The following is a 23,479-nucleotide window of genomic DNA, read 5'->3' on the forward strand; positions in this document are numbered from 1 at the left end:
AAAGAAACACAAAAATGTCAAGAAGCTGTTGTATTATTAACTGCAATAGCTGGTCGAATGACAGCCACGGGAAGCCGACGAGTAAAGAGATCGGTTGTTATCGGATTATGTCGTTGAAGAGAAATTGTTCGAGCCATGTTTCCGAAGTAACAAAGAGGCGACTGGATTGCAGCCATTCAAAGACCAAATATAACGTCCCAGAACACTCCAGCTCACAGGTTAGTCTGCTCCAAGCATTTACACAAAGGTCAGTCTGCTGTTGTAGTTAATGCGTCATTTTTCTTAACATAATTGGTGATATAGGTTACAAGCAAGTCTGGCGCTGAACAGAAATTGTCGCGCTATGCTCCTTTATTTATTGTGCATAAATAGTGAATTGTCCTGACACAATATTGCGTTTCGCTTCTGTTATTATGGTACATTGACAAAAACATATACTTTTATTCACAGGATAAAACAGGTTTTTTGTATCACTAATTGCCCAGTACGATTACAGCATACAATATTATTGTCACTGCTACATTTCTGTGATGGGTACCAGAAATTATTTCCACTACTACCCATCCCACTACTACCCACTACTACTACTACCCATCCGTCGGTAAACTGTACCTGGGCTTGTTGCAGTGACCTGAAGTTACTAAACTTCATGATCGTATGCGCTCACTCCAAGAACCGTATGATTATAAATATGCATATAAATATGCTAAGATGAGATAGCTGACTTCATCTAACTAGCAAATGTTGTCCAGGCTACGTTGGTGATACAGTTTTTTTTAATGTGTATGATATTTTTGTCATGCGATTTTAAAGCTGGTCCTACAACTGCATCCAAGAATAACATGCAGCTTATCTCAGAACTGTCGGTGAAAATTATTCTTGGAGCTAGGTTTAATTGAGCTGCATTTTAAAGAGGTGCAATTTCACAATTTGTGTATATTTTCTAAGTTCACTATTTTGTCATGTGTTGAGAAAAACACAGATTTTAAAATTACATGGTCTAATATTTACATTTAGCATATAACTGCAACATTATTTTTTCGTTTTTTTTTTTTTTAAAGACTCGAAAGGACTTGAAATTCAAAGTTTCAGACTTGTGACTTGACTCGGACTTTTACACCAGTGACTTGAGACTCGACTCTGACTTGCCTGACATTACTTGAGACTTGACTTGAGACTTGAGGATAAAGACTTGAGACTTACTTGAGACTTGCAAAACAATGACTTGGTCCCACCTCTGCTGATAATACACCGTTGTTTCCATTCAGGAAATAAAGTGGCAATGATCGACCAGAGACTCCTTGTCTTTTTAAAAACACTACACAACGCAGAGTCGAGGAGTCTGTTTGGGCCGAACTGTTGCAGCGGGATGAAGCAGAAACCGGTTACACTGGTGCCGTGACCCCAGCTCCTGCTATCCTGCGACCGCAACGGGGGCCGTCTACTTCCTGGAAGGTGGAAAAGTCGCGGGAGACTGGCTTTTCTTAGTCCCGCCATTTTCTGCGTTCTTTAGAGACATTGGGGCGGGGCTCTGTGCTTTCTTTTTTTTGGAGAGTTAAAAAAAAAAAGAAAAAAAGGGAGGGACATATTGCTGAGCCATGGCAGATTTTCCCAGTTTTGGCAGGGGAAGGGGGGCAGTTGGTTTTACCCCTCTGCATTCATTTGGCAGAGGCAGATCAAGGTTGCTGACAGCCCCAGTTTCCTCCACACCTAAGCCTGTCCTTGCTGAGTTAAATGAAAACCCTATTGTTGGGAACTGTGATGATCTACAAAATACTAGATCAGAAACCAGTCTCACAAAAGAGAACCTTTATGCAGAGATTGCAACGCAAATTGGGTTTTCTATTGGGGAAAGCATTGCCTCTTGTCTTGAATCTCGGTTGGGCTCTGGAGTGGGAAACAGTGTTGTTGGGTCTGCCAATAATGTGTTATCTGAACCCTCACTATTGAATGTGATTGTAAAGTCTGATGTTAAAGAACCTGTGTGTTTTAGAGGGGATGGCTGTGATACATGCAGTGTTCAGAAATGGGAGGAAATGATGATGACTTTTTTTAAGAGAAGAGGGGTACCAGTTGCTGAACAAGCTGATGATGTGCTAAGTAAACTGCTGGGGAGGGCACAAGAAATAGTCAAGGTGGGCATACATAGTAAGCCATCGGTGTGTCTTGAGAGGGGCCCAGAGCCCATTTTTGAGATCTTAAAGCAGCACTTCAGTGACACTGCCTGTTCAAGCATGCCTTTAGCTGATTTTTATGCAACACTACCCAACTCAGGTGAAACACCGTTTGATTACTGGCTCAGGTTGAACAGAGCCATGGAGGTGACTGAAGACTGTCTGAAGAGACAAAATAAGTCCTTTGCATATCTGACGAAAGAGCTGACTGCTATGTTTATCCGCCACTGTCCAGACTCAGAACTGTCTCTTATTTTCAAGTGCAAGCCCCTGCAGCAGTGGACGGTTGCTGATGTGCACGAGAAATTGCTGGAGCATGGCAAGGACCGGAAGTGCACCCCTCAGTTTAGTGCAGTCAGTGCCTTAAGTTTTCAGCAACAGGAGGTGAGTCCTAATGTGCAGCAGGCGACAGGCAACAGTAAGTGTATTACACCATCACCAACCTCTACCTCAGCATCACTTACCGACCTTCATGCAAAACCACCTACTGATCGTCTTGATCATGTGATAGCCCTGTTAGAGAAAGTCCTGGAGGGACAGCCTCGACAAGCAAAGCTGCCTGTTAAGGATGATGTAAGGGTTCCCCGAAACCAAACACACAAAATTGTTCCTTGCGTGATTTGTGGTGACACTGAACACTCTACGTATCACCACTGTAGAGCCCATCAGCTATGTTTCATCTGCCATGCTGGCGACCACACACGGGCTCAATGCCCCAGGGCAGTGTCTGTCAGAGTGAGGGGGCCTGAATCAGCCACCCAGCAGCTGGGAAACTAGATGGCCTACATGTGGAGGGGGCAAGTGTTAGGCCTGAAATCGCCCCCAAAGAGGATGATTTTGATGATTTAGAATCTGTATTACACACTGTTTGTGAGGAGCGCCAGCTAGGCCGGAGACCCATTCTTCAGAACACACACAGACTAAAACAGCATGATGAGCTGTTCTATGAAAATGTGACCCTGGGTGGCAAAGTGTCTGTTAAAGCCATGCTTGACAGTGGCTCTATGGCCTGCACCCTCAGCACCAATATGATGCCCCAACTATTACATCATGCAGTGCTGCAGACCCCCACCTTGCAACCCACGGATGTCGTCCTGATTGGCTGTGGTGGTTCGAGGACAGTTCCATCAGGTGTGTGTGACTTTACAGTGGAGATATATGGCTGTAAAGTTGTTGTGCCAATGTTGGTGATTGCAGGGCAGAGTGAGGACCTCATTTTGGGCAGTAACCTAATGAGGTATCTGGGTAATCGCCTGAGGGAAGAGGGACATTTAGGAGAGGAATACAGCAAGACTCTGAGTGCGGAAGAACAGCTTAATAAAAATCTGCTGAGTTCAATGTCAGGAGTGGTGGCCCCAGGGCATGTTGGTGATAAGATCGGAACTGTCAAGCTAAAGAGAGCTGTAACATTAGAGCCCTTGACAGAACACCTTGTTTGGGGCAGGCTGCAGCTAATGAATAATGGGGAAGTGGGCAGTGCTGTCGTTGTAGAGCCCACTGGGTCAAGGTCTGGACCGAGGTCAGTTATGGTTGGGAGAACTGTAGCGCATCTAAACAGTGATGGGTGGCTCCCTGTGAAAGTGCTGAACCCCTTTGACAAGCCGATAACACTGAAACGGAACATGAAGTTGGCTGACGTGTCCCCCTGTGCAGCAGTGGAGAACTTCAGCCCCACTGGCTCCTACTTGCAACAGAACATGCAACGGTCTACTGGCTCAGCTTGGTGCCATGATGAGCAGAGTCTAGTCACTGATGTTTCCACTTTGCCAGATGTTTCACCCTCACAGGAGGTGACAAGTGGTTGTAGCCCCCTACATGCAGTGCTGCAAAATCTGGGGCTGTCTGATATCGACATTGATTCATGTGCAGTTTCGCCAACTGGCAAAGAAAAACTGGTTGGCCTCATAGCCCAGTTTGAGTCTATCTTCTCGAGAGACAAGCTGGATTGTGGCAAGGCTGCCTACATCGAATTCGAGTTGTGGACGACAAGCCATTCTGGTTGCCATGCCGACGTGTGCCGCCGACTCATTATGAAAAACTCAGACAGGCTTTGAATGACATGGAGGAACGGGAAATAATTCGGAAGTCTTGCAGTGAGTTTGCATCACCCCTGGTCTTAGTTTGGAAGAAGTCCGGTGAGTTGAGAATCTGTAACGACTTTCGCTGGCTTAATGCTAGAACTGTCAAAGATGCTCACCCACTCCCGCATCCGGCTGACGCACTGGCTGCTTTGGGAGGGAACGGATTGTTCTCCACAATGGACTTTACTTCGGGTTAGTATAATGTGGAGGTGCATGAGGAGGACCGTAAGTACACGGCATTTACGTCTCTTGGGTTGTACGAATATAATCGTATGCCACAAGGACTGTGCAACAGTCTGGCCACCTTCATGAGGATGATGCTAGGCATTTTTGGGGATCAGAACTTCCTCAGTGTGCTGTGTTATCTTGACGATGTTCTGGTTTTTGCCCCGACAGAAGAATTAGCACTGGAGCGCTTGCATATGGTGTTCCAGAGACTCCAGGTTCACAACCTTAAGTTGGCTCCAAAGAAGTGCCATTTTCTGAGACAGTCTGTGAAATTCCTGGGGCACATTGTAAATGCTGATGGGATACAGTCAGACCCTGACAAAATAGCATCCATTACATCCCTTGCAGAGGCAGACCTTATGGAAGAGGGTTCGAGTGTCCCATCCCAACAGACGGTCCGCTCATTTTTGGGGATGGTAATGTTCTACCAACAATTTATTGAGAACTGCTCATCCATCGCAAAACCTCTGTTTTGGCTGACATCTGGGGATAAAGGCCCTCGTGGTTCACGGCGAAAGCACTGGCTGGTGCGTACAAAGCTGTGTGAGGAGGACTGGACGGATGAATGCAGGGCAGCTTTCAATGAGCTGAAGCAGGCCTTGTTGGATCGAGTGCTCCTGGCCCATCCTAATTTTGAGGAGCCCTTTTTGCTCTCTGTTGATGCCTCCAGCAGTGGCCTTGGTGCCGTGTTGTCGCAAGTTCCTTCTGGGGCTTCTACATCAAGACCGATCGCCTTTGCCAGTAAGACACTCAATCATGCACAGTCCAAGTACCCAGCGCATAGGCTGGAGTTCTTTGCATTGAAGTGGGCGGTGTGCGACAAGTTCCATCACTGGTTGAGGGGTCATCAGTTTACCGTATGGACGGATAATAACCCTCTCACTTACATACTTTCTAAGCCAAGACTGGATGCATGTGAGCAGAGGTGGATCGCAAAGCTAGCGCCTTTCCAGTTTGACATAAAGTACATTCCTGGTCCTAAAAATGTGGTTGCTGACGCGCTGAGCAGGGAGCCCTTCGTGCACCCCAGGGCCTCACACCGTTTGATAAGAGTTCCATATAAGGAACTTCTGGCAGAAGCAGAGGCAGTCGCCACTGGTGGGGTTCAGGAGGCCTTCAGATGGACTGTTCACTCAGCTGATAAGGCCTCAAGCAATGACCAGCCTGTTGTTTCGCAGTGCACGGCTGTTGCACAGACAGGAATGCTGACATCTTCTGAGGTGGGAGCTGTCTTCCAGGCCCATAGTGAACATGAGTCCAGGGTGTGGCCACATGCTCTCCTTCTGCCCCAATGCTCTCAGACTGTGCTTACGCCAAACCAGTCTGATTCTGAACCCTTCTCGCGTGATGACCTAGTGGGACACCAGCGGCGTGATGATGTGCTGTGCAGAGTGATCTCCTATGTGGAAAGGGGACGGAGACCCTCGAGGAGGGAGCGGGCAAGTGAACCGGTTGATACGAAGAGATTTCTAAGGGCTTGGGACAAGTTAACTGTGAGGGATGGTGTGCTGTATCGAGTCTCCAAGAATCCCGTCTCAAAGACAAAGACTTATCTGTATGTTGTTCCGCCAACCTTGCGGCTTGCTGTACTGAAAGGCGTCCATGATGAAGCCGGTCACCAGGGACAACAAAGAACACTTTATCTGGCCAGGCATAGATTCTACTGGCCTGGTATGGCCAAGCATGTGTCAGAGTATGTACGGTGCTGCAGAAGGTGTGTTGTTAGCAAGTCGCCTGAGCCAGAGGCGAGAGCACCTTTGGAGAATATCAGAACATCAGAGCCTCTTGAAATGGTCTGCATAGATTTTTGGTCTGCGGAGGATTCGGCGAACAAATCAGTGGATGTGCTTGTGGTCACAGACCACTTTACTAAGATGGCTCAGGCCTTTCTATGCCCCAATCAGTCTGCTAAGGCGGTGGCACACCAACTCTGGCATAACTACTTCTGCATCTACGGCTTTCCGAAACGCCTTCACTCGGATCAAGGAGCTAATTTTGAGAGTGTGCTCATTGCCGAGCTATTGAATGTGGCAGGTGTCCAGAAGTCTCACACGACCCCATACCATCCGATGGGAAACAGCTCCTGCGAGAGGATGAACCGTATCTTGGGCAACATGATTCGTGCATTACCCCCAAGAGCCAAGAAAAGGTGGCCTGAGGCACTGAAAGCTCTCACATTTGCCTATAACTGCACAGTCCATGAGACAACTGGCTATGCGCCATTTCTGCTGATGTTTGGCAGAGTGCCAAGACTGCCGATTGATGTGATCTTTGGCTCTGTTATTGAGCACCAAGACATCATGAACTATGATCGATATGTCCAGACATTGAGGAGGGACCTCAAAGAGGCCATGGATTTGGCGCAGGAGGTGGCTCGCAAAAATTTGAAGCGTCACACGGACCTCTACAACCGGAAAGTGCGGGGAGCCCCAGTAGCGATAGGTGATCGCGTCCTTTTGGCCAACAAAAAGGGACGTGGCAAAAGAAAACTTGCTGATCGCTGGGAGAGTGTTGTCTATACAGTTTGACAAAAATGATGAGAGTCACACCTTTAAGCTGATGGATGATTCCACAGGGCAAGTGAAAGTTATGCATCGCAACCTGATAATGCCAGTGAACTTCCTCCCTCTCAGTGGTGTTTCAGTTCAGGATGATGGAGATGAGCTTTCTGAGTCTGGCTTGCTGATGGTTGGATGCGACGGAGAACCTGTCTGCAACTCATCAGTGGGCACGGCTGAATACAGGACAAGAGCTTGGGTGTCTGACTTACCGTCTGCAGTGTCCAGCGACTCGCTGATGACAGGGGTTACTCAACCAGAAGGCAGCATGGTGGATCGAGAGCTTGCCTGTACCAGTGTTCCCCCTGTTGACACTGAGGAGCAGGTAGATGCCACCTCTGGTGGTCAACATTCTGACCTGCTTATGTCTGTGGCCCCAGTTGTAGCCTCCTCTGTTTCGGAGTTGGCAGCCATTACTGACAGTGACCAGGACAATGAAGCTACGATTGAGGGTCATGTCTCAACCACAGTTGTTCCACCCAACGCAGACCCGATTGATGTTAGCAGGATGGTGGGGACCCGTGCTAGATCGAGAGTGGGACGGTTACTTAAGCCTGTTTCCAGGTTGATTGAAACTTTAACAGAGACCTGTTAAAGTTTAAATATTGTTGATAACTGTGAGTTGATTCTATTGTTGTTGAAGTGGGACTTTGATCTTTAGAATTGAAACTGATTATTTGTCGTTGATTTTTCTGTGTCGGAGTGGCGTACAGTTATGATGTGATGAAATATGTAACTGGCATATTTTGTTCTTTTTTGGAAGGGGTTTGGCCAACTTCTTCTTCTACTTCCTTTGGGGATAGTCCTCTGACTGAATTTTCTTTGTGACTGTACGACCTGGTATTACTGAACAGATTTATCACATGCTGATAGCTGTGGATTAGCTATTGGATTTATTTTTTTTATCTTGTTCTTTTTTTTTGAGGATTATTGGGTTTTTGTCCTCTGTTTGTGTTATGGTGACTGTGGTGTACCTGATTTTTTTTTAAGGGTGTTTTTTTGTTTGTGGTGTTTGTTTATTTGAGTGTGCAAGTGGAATTCAGCAAGGGGGAATGTAACAGTGTTTATGTGGTATTATTCCACTTGCCACAAATGTCAGTGTAATGGGGAAACAGCGCCCCCCCCCTCTCGGTGTGGCTGGTTAGGTGAGGCTGGCTGCAGTAATCGCTGCCAGTCTGCCGTAGCCATACGAGAGGTGAGTTGTATTGTTCCGCACACAATATAGCTAAGTAGTACAGACACATAAAACATGTTTGATTAGCTGACGAGCACCGAGTGTAATAAGTGCTTAGTGGACACATGTCTAACATCAGTTTTATGTACTTTTCATTTGTTTATTAATGTGTGAAACTGTATGCTAAAGCGGAATGCTAATGAGATGTTCTGCCGTAGTGTGCTGTGCGGAGTGGTGTATGGCGAGCCTGTGCACTGATAATACACCGTTGTTTCCATTCAGGAAATAAAGTGGCAACGATCGATCAGAGACTCCTTGTCTTTTTAAAACCACTACACAACGCAGAGTTGAGGAGTCTGTTTGGGCCGAACTGTTGCAGCGGGATGAAGCAGAAACCGGTTACACTGTCACGATCTCAAGCTCTATACACACAAACAGAATTTAAACTAATAATACACAAAAATCTGATTCACAGGGAAGGATGGAAAAATCAAGTCTCTGTACTAAGACCTGTCTACAAATACAGCAACATAATTGTTATCATTAAGTCATATCAACAACACAATCTAAACTGCAGATGTTAGAAACCTTCTTCCAAATCACTAAGTCGAAGGTAACCAGGACTGCACTGCAGTGTGACCAGTGTACCAATGGTTAGACTCCCAATGACACTGGGAGTCTGCCAATGAAATGGCTATCCACGGTATACGTTGCTCATTTCTTTCACGCTGTGTCTAAAACAACTGCACTGGTAAGTTCACAGAGTCACCAGCTTAGACTCTACATCAGACAAATCACACCAAAGTACAGCACTTATAATGTCAGCTTCTAAACATGTTTCTTGGTGACATAATGCTTTTTCAGCGTTTCCACATATTCATATTCATTCCTAACAGATGTGTAAGGGTCTGAAATGACAAGCTTTTTGTTGTTTTTGCTAATAAGACACATAAGATTCATGCATCATACCTATGAGAGCAGTCTCGTAGCCTTGTTGTTTGACAACCTTGGCAAACGTAATCTCCTGGCTGGGGAGACCTCCAGATGCTGCATTAAATAAAAAGACACCTGGTCTGCTATAACCAGCGATACCTGGAAAGAAAGAAAAACAAAAACAAACGTGTGACTTTAGCATGCATAAAAAAAATGACTCAATTCACAACAATGTGCATAAAGAGTTTTATAGACAGTTTTATTGTAATTGGGCTCAAAGCGATCTTAAATAATTCACTAAATGAATGGCCTCTGTTAAAGGTGGCTGTGTTTAACGCTCCTGTATTCTGGAAACTTCTCCACCAGGCCAACATTGAGCACTGCTCCTGTCAGGGAAGCTTGCTTCTGTGTGCAGCTTTTAACTGGCCTGATCGCACTGGGTATCGTCCGGTGAGAAACGCTGCCCTGCTGGGAGTGCAGAGGCTGGCTGCAGCAATGTGGTGGGTCAGCTTCACCCCTTCCTTTGCCAGCTGGTCAATATTGGGGGTCCTGCAAATCACATCATCAGCAATTACAGAACAGGTTTCTCATCAAAGCAGAATATGTCAGACTTGTCAATGCCTGAAATAAAGTTAAAGCAACTTATCTCCAGCTGTTGCCCAAGAATCTCTTACTCAGTTCTTAATGCCCAAATTTTCCAATCAATCACAAATCACCACTTTACTGTTATTTTACAAAATCAGTGTCCCTGTTTCATAAAAAAGGTCTTATCAAAGAAAAACTATGACTTAGATAAAAATCAGTAAACAAAACTAACCGGGACACGCCGCTGTGATCATTCTGAATCTACTCAAAAACACTGGAGATGAACGTAAATATTTGAAAGCACCGACGTCTTTGCAGAATTAAAGCTCTATTAAAATTCCACTCACCTTTACTGTAGCGAGATAGAGAAAGAAATATCAGAAAGAGAACCTCGACAAATAAAACTTACTGCATGGAAACAAGAGCACAGGAATAAAATCTCATTCAACAAATATAAAATGGTATGTATGTATTTTTATTATTGCACTTGGATGCAATAATAACTGCTCGACAGCAGTCATCTATAATAATATTGCCCCTACAAGCCAAAACTCCCCAATGGGCAGAACTCGACAGGAAGAGACCTTGAGTAAAACCAAGCTCGACGAAAGGCTCTTCACACAGAGGCCACAACAGGAAACAGGACAAGAAACAAATGAACAGACAAAGAAATCTTTATTCTCAATTAGTCGGCCCCAATTAAGTCAAAGGAGAATTTTAGAGCAGTACATTGAGTCAGAGGTAGTTTGAGATTGATCTAAAAATATCTTTTAAAAAAGTTCCCTTGATTTTTGTACTTAGCTCACATAGGCTTCATATTAGCGGATATTCTTGGGTAGCGTCACTTTAGTATAATAAATGCTAAATGTAGCATTAAATAAAGCAATAAATGCTGAATTTATGTTGTTTGCACAGTATCCAATACAGTGAAGTAATCCCAAATGATAATATTTCCACTGGCACAGTTTCTGGGAGAGGCTATCTCCTGTCATGGTCCTGGGTCTGTGGGTCCAGTGTTTTTGAATATTCTTTGAATTAGTTAGTTTCTGGTTATACACTCAACAAAAATATAAACGCAACACCTTTGTTACTGCTCCCATTCCCCATGGGATGGACGTAGAGACCTAGAATTCATTTCAGATACACAATATAACCATCCCTCCCAAACAGTGGTCACAAATCAGTCCAAATGTGTGGTAGTGGGCACATCTGCTATATTGAGATAATCCATCCCACCTCACAGGTGTGCCACATCAGGATGCTGATCTGACATCATGAGTAGTGCACAGGTGTACCTCAGACTGCCCACAACAAAAGGCCACCCTGGAATGTGCAGTTTTGTCTCACAGCAAAATGCCACAGATGCCACAAGCAATGAGGGAGCGTGCAATTGGCATGCTGACTGCAGGAATGTCAACCAGATCTGTCGCCCGTGCATTGAATGTTCATTTCTCAACCATAAGCCGTCTCCACAGGCGTTTCAGAGAATATGGCAGCACATCCAACCGGCCTCACAACCGCAGACCTCGTGTAACCACACCAGCCCAGGACCTCCACATCCAGCAGGTTCACCTCCAAGATCGTCTGAGACCAGCCACCCAGATAGCTGCTGGAACAATTGGTTTGCACAACCAAACAATTTCTGCACAAACTGTCAGAAACCGTCTCAGGGACGCTCAACTGCATGCCCGTCGTCCTGACTCCAGCTCTTCGCCGTAACAGACTTGTGTGGGCAAATGCTCACATTCGATGGCGTCTGGCACGTTGGAGAGGTGTGCGCTTCACAGATGAATCATGGTTCACATTGTTCAGGGCAGATGGCAGCTGAGAATGTTCCAGTTCTTGCATGGCCAGCATACTCACCGGACATGTCACCCATTGAGCATGTTCGGGATGTGCTTGACCGGCGTATACAACAGCGTGTACCAGTTCCCACGAATATCCAACAACCTCGCACAGCCATTGAAGTGGAGTGGACCAACATTCCACAGGCCACAATTGACAATCTGATAGACTCCATGCGACGATGTGTTGCACTGCATGAGGCAAATGGTGGTCACACCAGATACTGACCGGTTCTGGGTCCCCAGACCCCCAATAGCGCAAGAAACTGCACATTCCAGGGTGGCCTTTTGTTGTGGGCAGTCTGAGGTACACCTGTGCACTACTCATGATGTCAGATCAGCATCCTGATGTGGCACACCTGTGAGGTGGGATGGATTATCTCAATATAGCAGATGTGCCCACTACCACACATTTGGACTGATTTGTGACCACTGTTTGGGAGGGATGGTTATATTGTGTATCTGGAATGAATTCTAGGTCTCTACGTCCATCCCATGGGGAATGGGAGCAGTAACAAAGGTGTTGCGTTTATATTTTTGTTGAGTGTATTTGCCAGTCTTTTATGAGTCCTCTCTCTTCTACTGGGCTTCCTGTAGTGTATATCCAAAATATCACAGGAACATGTTGTGCTCTTCTACCCTCTCTGCAGCCTGCTGTCCTGTTTATCTACAGATTCAGTAGTCTACCCCCCCGACAACTGTGAACAGTTGAACAGTGAACAATCAACAGAGCCACAATCAAAGATATTCACTCCAGTATGGGAACAAAACTGCCTACAATAACAGGAGGTCAAATGAAAGAGTTCTGGGAGTAGCAGCTTGAAGAATTACAAGTTCCCCCCATTTCTGCCAATCACGTCTCTAAGAACCAGTAGCCAAATTACACTTAAGCTTCACCAGCGTCAGTGAGAAGCAACATGTTCTTACCTAGGGCTGAACGATTATGGAAAATAATCTAATTGCGATTTTTTGCCCCAATATTGCGATTGCGATGCGATATGCGATTATTTTTTAAGGTCTTTGTCTTCTGTATTATTAAACAAAGACAAGCAATACATCATATAGTATGGCCAATACTATATTACATTAATTTTAAACTGTTCTTTCCTGGAAGACAGACCTCTGTTATGATGACATGAGGTGATGCATGAATTGATGACTGACATTTTTATTTAACTTCTTCAATCACAACAGTATATTTGAACATACACAATAGTTTATTTTTAGCTTACAAACATCTGAGCATAAAGTGCTGACAAGGAACCCTGGTGTAAACATTAAAATGAAAGTCAGTACAATGTGCAGATTGCAGAAATATACATAAAAAAAAAATCAGTGGCTTTACCACACTCAGTTTTTCGACATCTGTGAACTACTAGACAGTCATTCAATTAAAAAATAATATTAAATAAATAAAACTAATAAATAAAAAATACACACATCTTACTGATCTCTGCAGTCAGTAACATTACACATAAAGTGCAAACATAATAGCAATTGTATAAACACACACACAAACACGCCTTTAAAGTTTAAAGGCGTGAAATTGGACGGTCTAGCCTTCTGATTAGCGTCACCGCTGTCTCGGTGGAGTTTAATAAACTCGGCCGTCTGCTTCTTGCTATCTAAAATATAACCAGACACTGGTGTAAATTCTCGACTGTCTCATACTTCTGTTTAATAAGTTTTCTGTTTGACGTTTAGTCAGCTGTGTGAAAACCAAGGAGGAACCCACCCGGGGGATTAATAAAGTTTTATTTTATCTAATCTAATAACTTTAATCTCAGCCAAACCGATTTACTCACGAACAAACAAAACACTGAAAAAAGCCCAACAATAACATTTTTAGGTTGTCTAAGTGACTTATATATTACGTTTAACCCGAGCAGCGAAACTCCGCGGTGATCTGAAAATGATGTGCCGGGAGTTGTGCCGTTCTCGGCCGCATCAGTAATCCTCGAGCTCCCGGCTATAGCTGTCGAGCTGGTGGGTAGCAGACGCCTCTGAAAACGTCGAAGCACTTTTGCAAATATGGGATATCTTGATAAACCGAGCAGATATTTGATGTTTACACAACTACTTTCTCGCCTGAAAATATGTTAAAAGTTTATTTTGTGACCCAGAAAGATTAGTATGAGTAATTTTAAAACTTAGTAGCGGCCGCCATTGCTGGAAACTGGAGTTTGGCTGGGCCGCGCTATGAATTCTGGGATATGGTAGTAATTTGGACAGCCTTATAATCGCAGTATAATCGCAGCCTTTGCGGTTAGAAAATTGCACTTGATCATGTCGCGATATTATCGCAAATGCGATATATCGTTCAGCCCTATTCTTACCTCAGTGAGTTATTGCCATAACAGCCGAGGTCTCCAATTCCTAGGTCATCCACCATTATCAGGACAAAATTAGGCCTGTTGGTCTCCTGCAGAGAAGCACTGTTCACCTCTAAGAGCAGCAGCAACAGAGAGGAAAGTGGCCACGTGCACTTCATGCTGTCAGAACAGAAACACTGGAAGAAAAATCAAACCACATGTAATTGTAGTGTAAAGATACACTGACAGGTACCTGTATTACAGCCAGTAGTATTCTGGAGTTTCCCACCAATGACTCTGAAGCCTCCGTCAGTCGCTGTCAGTTACCAATGAATATAATTTAACTGACCATAGTTGACCATAGCTTTGACGCTACAGTAACATTTTCACAAGCATTTCACAAACCGTGGTGAAGTCATTAACCAAGGACTGTACTCGTGTCTTCTTCTAGTGCTTTTAATCATGAATAATACAAACTGGTTATGATTCCAGCACACAGTCGAGTGAAAGGTTGACAATGAAGACTGTTACAGGCAGCATTAGCAACACGTTCTCACTCCCAAAGCGGAACATTTTACGCTAGGTGACACATCGTCAACATATTACGTTTTCGGCTACCCACCACGTTCCTAAATGACGACCTCGGAAAAATGAGGAAATATGAGAACCGTCTGGACTCAATCTACATATGTTCGCTCTTTTTCTTCAAATCGCTTAAAAACACGCTATTTAACGTTTTAAGTCCTGGTTAAGGTCGGGGATAAGGTCATGTTTAGGGCTGGAATACAGGGCTGGAACGTCTACTACCGCGGGAGTGTCATTGCACTGGTTTTCATAACCCTCCGCGTACCACAAGAACGCTGAAGGTCTCCTTTCACGTTCCTCAGAAACGCCGTGGGACGTGACAAAACGTCGGCATGTTACGCCTCGGGAGTGAGAACGGGCTGGCAAGAAAGCTGAGAAAAAGCTACTAACTCCTTTTACTGCTTTACATTATATTTTTATTACTTTTTTACATTTACACGCTTAGTCCCTTAATTTTAGAAACACGGGAAACTTGAACTGTCTGGATCAGTGCTTAGAAACCATGGTGGAAATTGTGTCCCCACACTTAAAGCAGCCACAGCCTAATCTTGAACAGGTAACAAAATCAGTAATGAGCAGTCAGACTCCAAGACTGCGGCCACTGTGGTGACGGCTGTGAAGAGTAAAATGAACATTCCTAACACCAGTGGTGGAGCGGGGGGTGGCTTACTGGGCTTAAGCCCGGGTTGTTTTGTCAGAAGCCCGGGGTCTTTTGGAGTGTAATTTTTTCATAGTTAGATGCCTGGCTGACAACTGTATAAAACAAAAACTACACACAATATTCAAAGCACATAGTGCACACTGTGGGAATTTACAACTGTGCGTAAATCCCCCCTAATATTGGTATGATCCGAGCTCAGACACTAAGCGGGGCGGGGCAGCTGCTGCCTGCGAGTGCGCTGTTGGAGAAACGCAGCCAGGCAGACAGAGGAGAGCTGAAGTTTGAGCAGGTGTTCCAGATCTACTGGCGTTTAGATCAACTGGCGTTGGTCGAACAGATGTGTGGCAGTCTTGCGTTTCAGGAGCTGCTACCGACAAACCAGCAAAAAAAAAAAAAAACGGCAAATGTGTCATCTGTGACACTTGTGAGGTTGTCTCAAACACACTCCGTCAGTCTTGATGCTGTTGAACAACAAAATGTATAAAAATGTGGCGAGTTTACCTGGTGATATCCTCATGCGCGACGCGATCGCGAAAACAGCAAACAAGTAATACCACACCGATGTTGTTCACAGGACAGCAAGAGTACACGATCGGGAGACTGTTGTCGTCGTTATCGTTCCCCTCGCACGGTTTGTTTCTCCGAATTCAGCGTTTTTGCTTCACAACTAAAGCGAGCAGTTTACTTTGTGCACTAACATGGACTCGAGTCAACCAGCGCCACCTCTGGCCAAGTGCCACAGCCTACAGCCAGATCAACTTGTGACACACATCTGCAGCACGTTTGAATTCGTTTCATGCACATTTGTACCTTTCAATTGTGTCTGTTTGTGCGTCATGCAAATAAACCTTTGAAATGAATGAAATGACACTAATATTTCACTAGTGTTGTAACATCACATGTCGTTAGCGTAGTCTGTCTGTGTCTTTTCTCTGCGAACAAACATGTTAGAGTTGGTTGTTATATACAGTTTGTATAAGTGTGGTTAATCTAATAAACATTTGTAAGGAGATGGCAGTTACTGTGAATGTACAGCAGTTACACAGTGATTAGTAATAAACAGTCAGACAATGACCCTGACAATCTCATTCAATCTTGCAGATTGAATGCACCTTCTGTGGAAAGTGGTACCACACAGTGTGTGTGGACTTCCCCTGTGCAGAAGGCGACTACAAATGTTGTGCATGCTAAATAAACAGAAACAAATGATCCCTGTTGTCTTTGCTTACTGATTGTTTTCAGTGTTGACAATCCACATTGCTGGCATTGCATCTTTCAACATGTTTGTGGGTAGATTTGGATGTACCAGGGGTAAGTGCAGCCACTCAGCCTCTACTCAATGTGATCATAGCAGCAGGTGCAGATGTGTCACAAGTTAATCTAGTAGTGGGCTATGGTAGTAGTGGACTGACCTCCATTTGAAACTGCTCCAGCTGCTGTGTGATAGTGGATCTGCTACAAATTGAAGATCATATGGAAGTTTTGGAAATTAACCCTTGTATTAAGTTGAAAAACAAAAAAGTGACATTGATTTTGTTGCGGGTCATTTTGACCCGTACTGTGTAAATCCACTCAGAATTGTCAAGAAACTGCAATAAACTGCAATAAAACAATAGCAACTTTATTTTCCATTAGATAAACATGTAGAACACAGACATACAACAGTGACTTTCCATAACTATTTTAGGAACAATTTGGTTTTTCGTTCTTACAAACACGTATTTTGAACTTGCCCAACGTTCTCAGTTTTTCAATGCTCAACATTTTCTATTTTGTCCACATGATGGACAGAATGTAACTGTGTGCTTTCTGCAGATGTACTTCTTGCATTTCTCACAAAAAGTGCTTGTTTTCAAACAGGAACCTTCCTAACTAAAATTTAAAACAAAAGATTTCTACGTCTCCTCCAGTCTCACAAACAGATGACAAACCAAGCGACACACCTGAGTCACTGACTTTCTTAAATCCACTCACTCTCACTGGCTTTTTATTACTAATCACTGTGTAACTGCTGTGAATTCAAAGTAACTGCCGTCTCCTTACAAATCTTCATTGGATTAACCACACTTATACAGACTGTATATAACTACCAACTCTCCAGCCATGTTGATGGATTGCCTATATTGGCTGGAAATATCATTTCCAGAGAAAGGACACAGACAAACGATGCTTACAGGATGTGATGTGACAACACTAATGAAATATTGATGTGTCATATTTGTCCAAGGCATATTTCATTGTTATGGAAAAAGAGAATATCAAAATCATGATGACCAATTGGAGTGGTGATTTCTATGACTTTGTGTATATAATTTGGAATTTTGTACAAATGTAGGCCAATAAGGAATATATGAAATATTAGTGTCATTTCATTCATTTCAAAGGTTTATTTGCATGACGCACAAACAGACACAATTGAAAGGTACAAATGTGCATGAAACGAATTCAAACGTGCTGCAGATGTGTGTCACAAGTTGATCTGGCTGTAGGCTGTGGCACTTGGCCAGAGGTGGCGCTGGTTGACTTGACTCCATGTTAGTGCACAAAGTAAACTGCACGCTTTAGTTGTGAAGCAAAAACGCTGAATTCGGAGAAACAAACCGTGCGAGGGGAACGATAACGACGACAGCAGTCTCCCGATCGTTTACTCTTGCTGTCCTGTGAACAACATCGGCGTGGTATTACTTGTTTGCTGTTTTCGTGATCGCGTTGCGCATGAGGATATCACCAGGTAAACTCGCCACATTTTTATACATTTTGTTGTTCAACAGCATCAAGACTGACGGAGTGTGTTTGAGATAACCTCACAAGTGTCACAGATGACACATTTGCCGTTTTTTTGCTGGTTTGTCGGTAGCAGCTCCTGAAACGCAAGACTGCCACACATCTGTTCGACCAACGCCAGTTGATCTAAACGCCAATAGATCTGGAACACAGGTACCAAACCAAATCATTCGTACCGTACAAATAATGTAAATATAACGGTGCATCAGAGGTGGGACCAAGTCATTGTTTTGCAAGTCTCAAGTAAGTCTCAAGTCTTTATCCTCAAGTCTCAAGTCAAGTCTCAAGTAATGTCAGGCAAGTCAGAGTCGAGTCTCAAGTCACTGGTGTAAAAGTCCGAGTCAAGTCACAAGTCTGAAACTTTGAATTTCAAGTCCTTTCGAGTCTTTAAAAAAAAACAACGAAAAAATAATGTTGCAGTTATATGCTAAATGTAAATATTAGACCATGTAATTTTAAAATCTGTGTTTTTCTCAACACATACAAAATAGTGAACTTAGAAAATATACACAAATTGTGAAATTGCACCTCTTTAAAATGCAGCTCAATTAAACCTAGCTCCTAGAATAATTTTCACCGACAGTTCTGAGATAAGCTGCATGTTATTCTTGGATGCGGTTGTAGGACCAGCTTTAAAATCGCATGACAAAAATATTATACACATTAAAAAAAACTGTATCACCAACGTAGCCTGGAAAACATTTGCTAGTTAGATGAAGTCAGCTATCTCATCTTAGCATATTTATATGCATATTTATAATTATACGGTTCTTGGAGTGAGTGCATACACTCATGAAGTTTAGTAACTTCAGGTCACTGCAACAAGCCCAGGTACAGTTTACCGACGGATGGGTGCAGGACCTTGAAATGCACCGTGTAGAATGAAAGACCATCGTACGTATCATAAGTTTACCAGTCTCACAAATCGTCTTCATAAATACACATTCATTAACCGTTTATTAATATAACCTTTGAGTTCAACGGTAATTAATTAGTAGTGGAAATAATTTCTGGTACCCATCACAGAAATGTAGCAGTGACAATAATATTGTATGCTGTAATCGTACTGGGCAATTAGTGATACAAAAAACCTGTTTTATCCTGTGAATAAAAGTATGTGTTTTTGTCAGTGTACCATAATAACAGAAGCGAAACGCAATATTGTGTCAGGACAATTTACTATTTATGCACAATAAATAAAGGAGCATAGCGCGACAATTTCTGTTCAGCGCCAGACTTGCTTGTAACCTATATCACTAATTATGTTATGAAAATGACGCATTAACTACAACAGCAGACTGACCTTTGTGTAAATGCTTGGAGCAGACTAACCTGTGAGCTGGAGTGTTCTGGGACGTTATATTTGGTCTTTGAATGGCTGCAATCCAGTCGCCTCTTTGTTACTTCGGAAACATGGCTCGAACAATTTCTCTTCCACGACGTAATCCGATAACAACTGATCTCTTTACCCGTCGGCTTCCCGTGGCTGTCATTCGACCGGCTATTGCAGTTAATAATACAACAGCTTCTTGACATTTTTGTGTTTCTTTTTTATCGCTGTGTGACTGATTTTAATTGAAAGCCTGCGTGCGCTACTACCGCTTGCCACGAGTTCCCAGAATCCTTTGCGGTTCTACCCGTGAATGACGTCACATTTTCAATCTCTATATAATATGCATGTTAAATTTTATATTTGGGGTGAAATATCAAGTCTTTTCAAGTAAACCGGTTCAAGTCCAATTCAAGTCCCAAGTCATTGGTGTAAAAGTCCAAGTCAAGTCACAAGTCTTAGAACATTTTTTCAAGTCAAGTCTAAAGTCATAAAATTAATGACTCGAGTCTGACTCGAGTCCAAGTCATGTGACTCGAGTCCACACCTCTGCGGTGCATCACGAAAGATTGATATCAAACTGATCACTTGACCCATTTTACGTTACTCGCTCTTCAAGTGAATCAACAAATGGCGAAATGAAAAGCCGAACAACAACAATGCTGTTTCTTTAGAGAGTCTTAGCTTACATGTGTGTTTATTTCATATTTTCAGTCGTTACCCTCCACGGCTAAATCGGTTTCAGTAATGCACTGATATACAAGAATGGACATAAGGAGCTTCTTTCAAAGAAAAAACTCAGGTAGTATTTTATATATTATGCTTTGTGTGTTGTTTGGTATATTTCTATGCAAAACAAGAGGGATTTCAGTACACAGCAGGATATTCACATTTGTAACCAGATATTTACATACACTTTAGGGAGAAAACCTAAAACATTTTTACTGTACAACATCAATTTAGAGTAAACTTTTTGTTTTAGATAAATATTGAAATATCTTTTGAATTAGTTAAATGTCAGAATAAAGAGACAGAGCTGTCCATTTTTTATCACTTTGATCAAATGTAGGAGTACATATACACTAAGTTTATTGTTAAATAATAAGAAACTCCAGACGATTCCATTCTGAGCTGCAGAAGCTTCTGATAGGTTAGTAGAGTCCATGTGAGTAAATTGGTGGCACAGCTGTGGATGCATATAAGGCAAAACACAGAGCCTGTTTCTTTGACATGGGAAAATAAAGAGATGTCAACCAAAACACCAGGAACAGAACTGTGGAGCTCCATAAGTGTGGCTCAGTTTGAATACATTTGCAATTAAGAAATACAGATAGAAAGTTAACGAATATGTTTTTATATTTATCAATCTAAAAAAAAAAAAACATTTAGTCTGATTTGATGTTACAATTAAAAAAGTGTTTTTATCTGAAGAGTAAATATCTGGTTTCAACTGTATATTTGATGATTGTCAGCACAAAGAGAGAGAGAGGGGAACACAGAGAGGGGAACAGAGAGGGAGAGAGAGGAGCAGAGAGGGAGAGAGAGGAACAGAGAGAGAGAGAGAGGAACAGAGAGGGAGAGAGAGGAGCAGAGAGGGAGAGAGAGGAGCAGAGAGGGAGGAACAGAGAGAGAGAGAGAGGAGCAGAGAGGGAGAGAGAGGAGCAGAGAGGGAGGAACAGAGAGAGAGAGAGAGAGAGAGAGAGAGAGAGAGGAACAGAGAGGGAGAGAGAGGAACAGAGAGGGAGAGAGAGGAACAGAGAGGGAGAGAGAGGAGCAGAGAGGTTCATTTGTTTTTAATCTTCCACCTGTTATTTTGATTATAATTCACATGTAATGTGGATGTGGAAGTGTATATGCAGGAAGGAGTGTAACTGTCATGATCCTGGGTCGTTGACCCAGCGTTTTGTGTTTCTTTTTGGGTTCATCTTGTGTTTGGTATTAATTCTTTGGGTTGGTTGTCGTGTTTATTATCCCTACCTGTGTCTCCCCTCTGTGCTCCGTTCAGGTCCCTGCGTTTTGTTGTAAAACAGTCTGTGTGTTTCCGGTTTTACTTTGTAGGTCTGCCTCTCATCATGTCCATTAGTGTCAGCTGTGTCCACCCCTGCGTGTCATCTCCTCATTACCTAGTGTGTATTTATAGTGTGTGTTGGCTTCTGTTCATCGTCGGATCGTCTGTGTTTGTTGGTGTAAAGACGGCGCTCTGCAGTCTCCGCTCCCCGTTCCACGCTTAGGTTTGTCATTAAGTTTTCCCCAGTCTAGGTTTTTTTCAGTCATTCGTCTTTTCTCACTGCCTGTTCAAGTTGCTCCACTTCTGTAAATAAAACATCACTCTCATCACCAGTCAACTGCCTGCATTTTGGGTCCTTTTCCTCCTACACCACACGGCTCACCCCGCCAGCCGTGACAGTAACGCCACGAGTCCCAATGATCCACTTTGATTAGAAATGTTCCTAAATTAGAGTGATGACCAGAGGTAGTGTAGTCGCCATAATAAGAGATGCTCCAATTCCCCAAATACTGAGGAAAGGAGCTTTGGTGCTTCCTATATCAGCTCTGTTGGAACAGCATACACTGGGCCATATTTTCTTAATAGAGAGGAGAAAATGCTGTCCCATGATTCACTGGGACAGACCCTCCGGTCATTCATGAAAACAACAACATAATAAACAAAGTTGTGCAGATCATGTAAATGTTCATTATAAATGCATATTGGCATTCAGTTCAATTAGTGAGAATTGTGTGATTATCATAAATTAATTTTTACCTCAGGTCTCGTGGGGTAAGTGATGGATGGAGGGAATTTTACTGCAGTCACAGAAATCCTAAACAAGGAGGAAGGAAGACATTCCACTAGATCAAAGCAGTTAAATAAGTAATTAGGACATTTACATATAATATTTAAATATTAACAAAAATTCCCACCCGTGGGATTAATAAAGGTATCTTATCTTAAAATAACATGCATTTGATTTTATAGGCTAAATGTGTGTGAAAGCAGACCTAACATCATTTGCCATCAGATGAGAGAGTTCCAGTTACTATGTCGCACATTATCACATGGAGATTAATCTAACGCACTAACACGGATTCATTCATAGGACATTTCACTTGTATTCGTTACAGATTCTTCAGCCAGACGTGGCTTGCTGTGTGCGCTCTTCACACCTCACTTCCTCACCCTGCGCACCGAGTGATTTAGGACAGAGAGTTTTGGCACTGCGCTCACAGCTTAAGTGCCAATTATGCAATCGTTTTAAAAACATCTGCCACGCCTTAGAAATATCGAAATCTTTATTCTAAAAATGATCAATATTGTTTTTTCTTATCCAAGTAACCTGCAAAGATCAACAGGGTAAGAACACGTTGGTGAAGCATTTCTACAATTTCGCTGGCACATGTTCAATGACAACAAAGGTCTATTCTATTCTATTCTATTCTATTCCATGCGCATGTTGTCACCCATCTTCTCCATACTGTAGTTTCCACACGGCGAGCACGCAACATCACACTACATCACGCATCACGTTAGGTTGTTGTTGTCAGAGCACCGTCCTTTTCTCAGTCAGTGTTCAGGACTGTGTGTCTGCATGCGGGAACATTTATCTTTAATGTGTGGCTTTATCCAAACTGCTATAAATGTATTATTGTTATTTATTGTTGTTGTTGTTGTTACTGGTCTCCATCCTCTAACAGAGGAGTTTTAGTAGCAAATAACTTTTGCCTTTGAGTTTTACTTCTAACCTGCAGATAAATGAACAGAGTTCGAGTATTCAGCACACTTCCTCCTGCAGACAGACGGAAGTGTTACTCACCTGCTGAATGACAGACGGTGATCCGGAGCGCAGGCTGTACTGTCGCTCTGTGGGACGCTTCTCCCAAATTTCTGCGCTACTCAAATCTTGCAAAGTTGTTTGAGCTCCTGCTGTGAAGCCAGAATCACGCAAGAAGTGGGGGCTACTCTGTTTTTCCGTTTAGCTTCCGTTTAGCTAAATAGAAGTACTTCCTGTCATGAATTTCAAAACAAACTCCACAGTCAGACCAAGGAAAACAATGGAGAAAACTTAATTAAAAATTCGCCCATCATATTTGACTAAGCCTGCACCGCCTGTCTTTGATGCTCAGCTCAGGGTTACACTGCTGCTCACAGTACAAACTACTGACAAATATGTGACCGATATGTAGGGTTGCCAACCGTCCCTTAAAAAACGGAATCGTCCCGTATTTCGAAAC

The 23,479-nt window shown here is 43.2% G+C and overlaps 1 protein-coding gene across 2 annotated transcripts in view; it reads right to left on the reverse strand.

The window, feature by feature from the left end:
- LOC106676298 (steryl-sulfatase) overlaps nt 1–23,196 on the reverse strand; it is a 43,584-nt gene extending 20,388 nt beyond the window's left edge. For both annotated transcript variants that reach the window (XR_013100781.1, XM_076889809.1), the window contains exons 1-5: nt 23,062–23,196; nt 22,014–22,071; nt 13,914–14,086; nt 9,576–9,697; nt 9,185–9,307 (exon numbers count right to left, since the gene is read on the reverse strand). Coding sequence is in view for 1 of the 2 variants with exons in the window: in XM_076889809.1 (XP_076745924.1) it covers nt 9,185–9,307; nt 9,576–9,697; nt 13,914–14,068 (400 nt within the window). In the remaining variant the exon portion in view is untranslated. The remainder of the gene's footprint in view (nt 1–9,184; nt 9,308–9,575; nt 9,698–13,913; nt 14,087–22,013; nt 22,072–23,061) is intronic.
- Nucleotides 23,197–23,479: the final 283 nt, after the last annotated feature.

Source organism: Maylandia zebra, linkage group LG11, assembly GCF_041146795.1.
Source record: "Maylandia zebra isolate NMK-2024a linkage group LG11, Mzebra_GT3a, whole genome shotgun sequence".
In the NCBI taxonomy this organism is placed as follows: domain Eukaryota; kingdom Metazoa; phylum Chordata; class Actinopteri; order Cichliformes; family Cichlidae; genus Maylandia; species Maylandia zebra.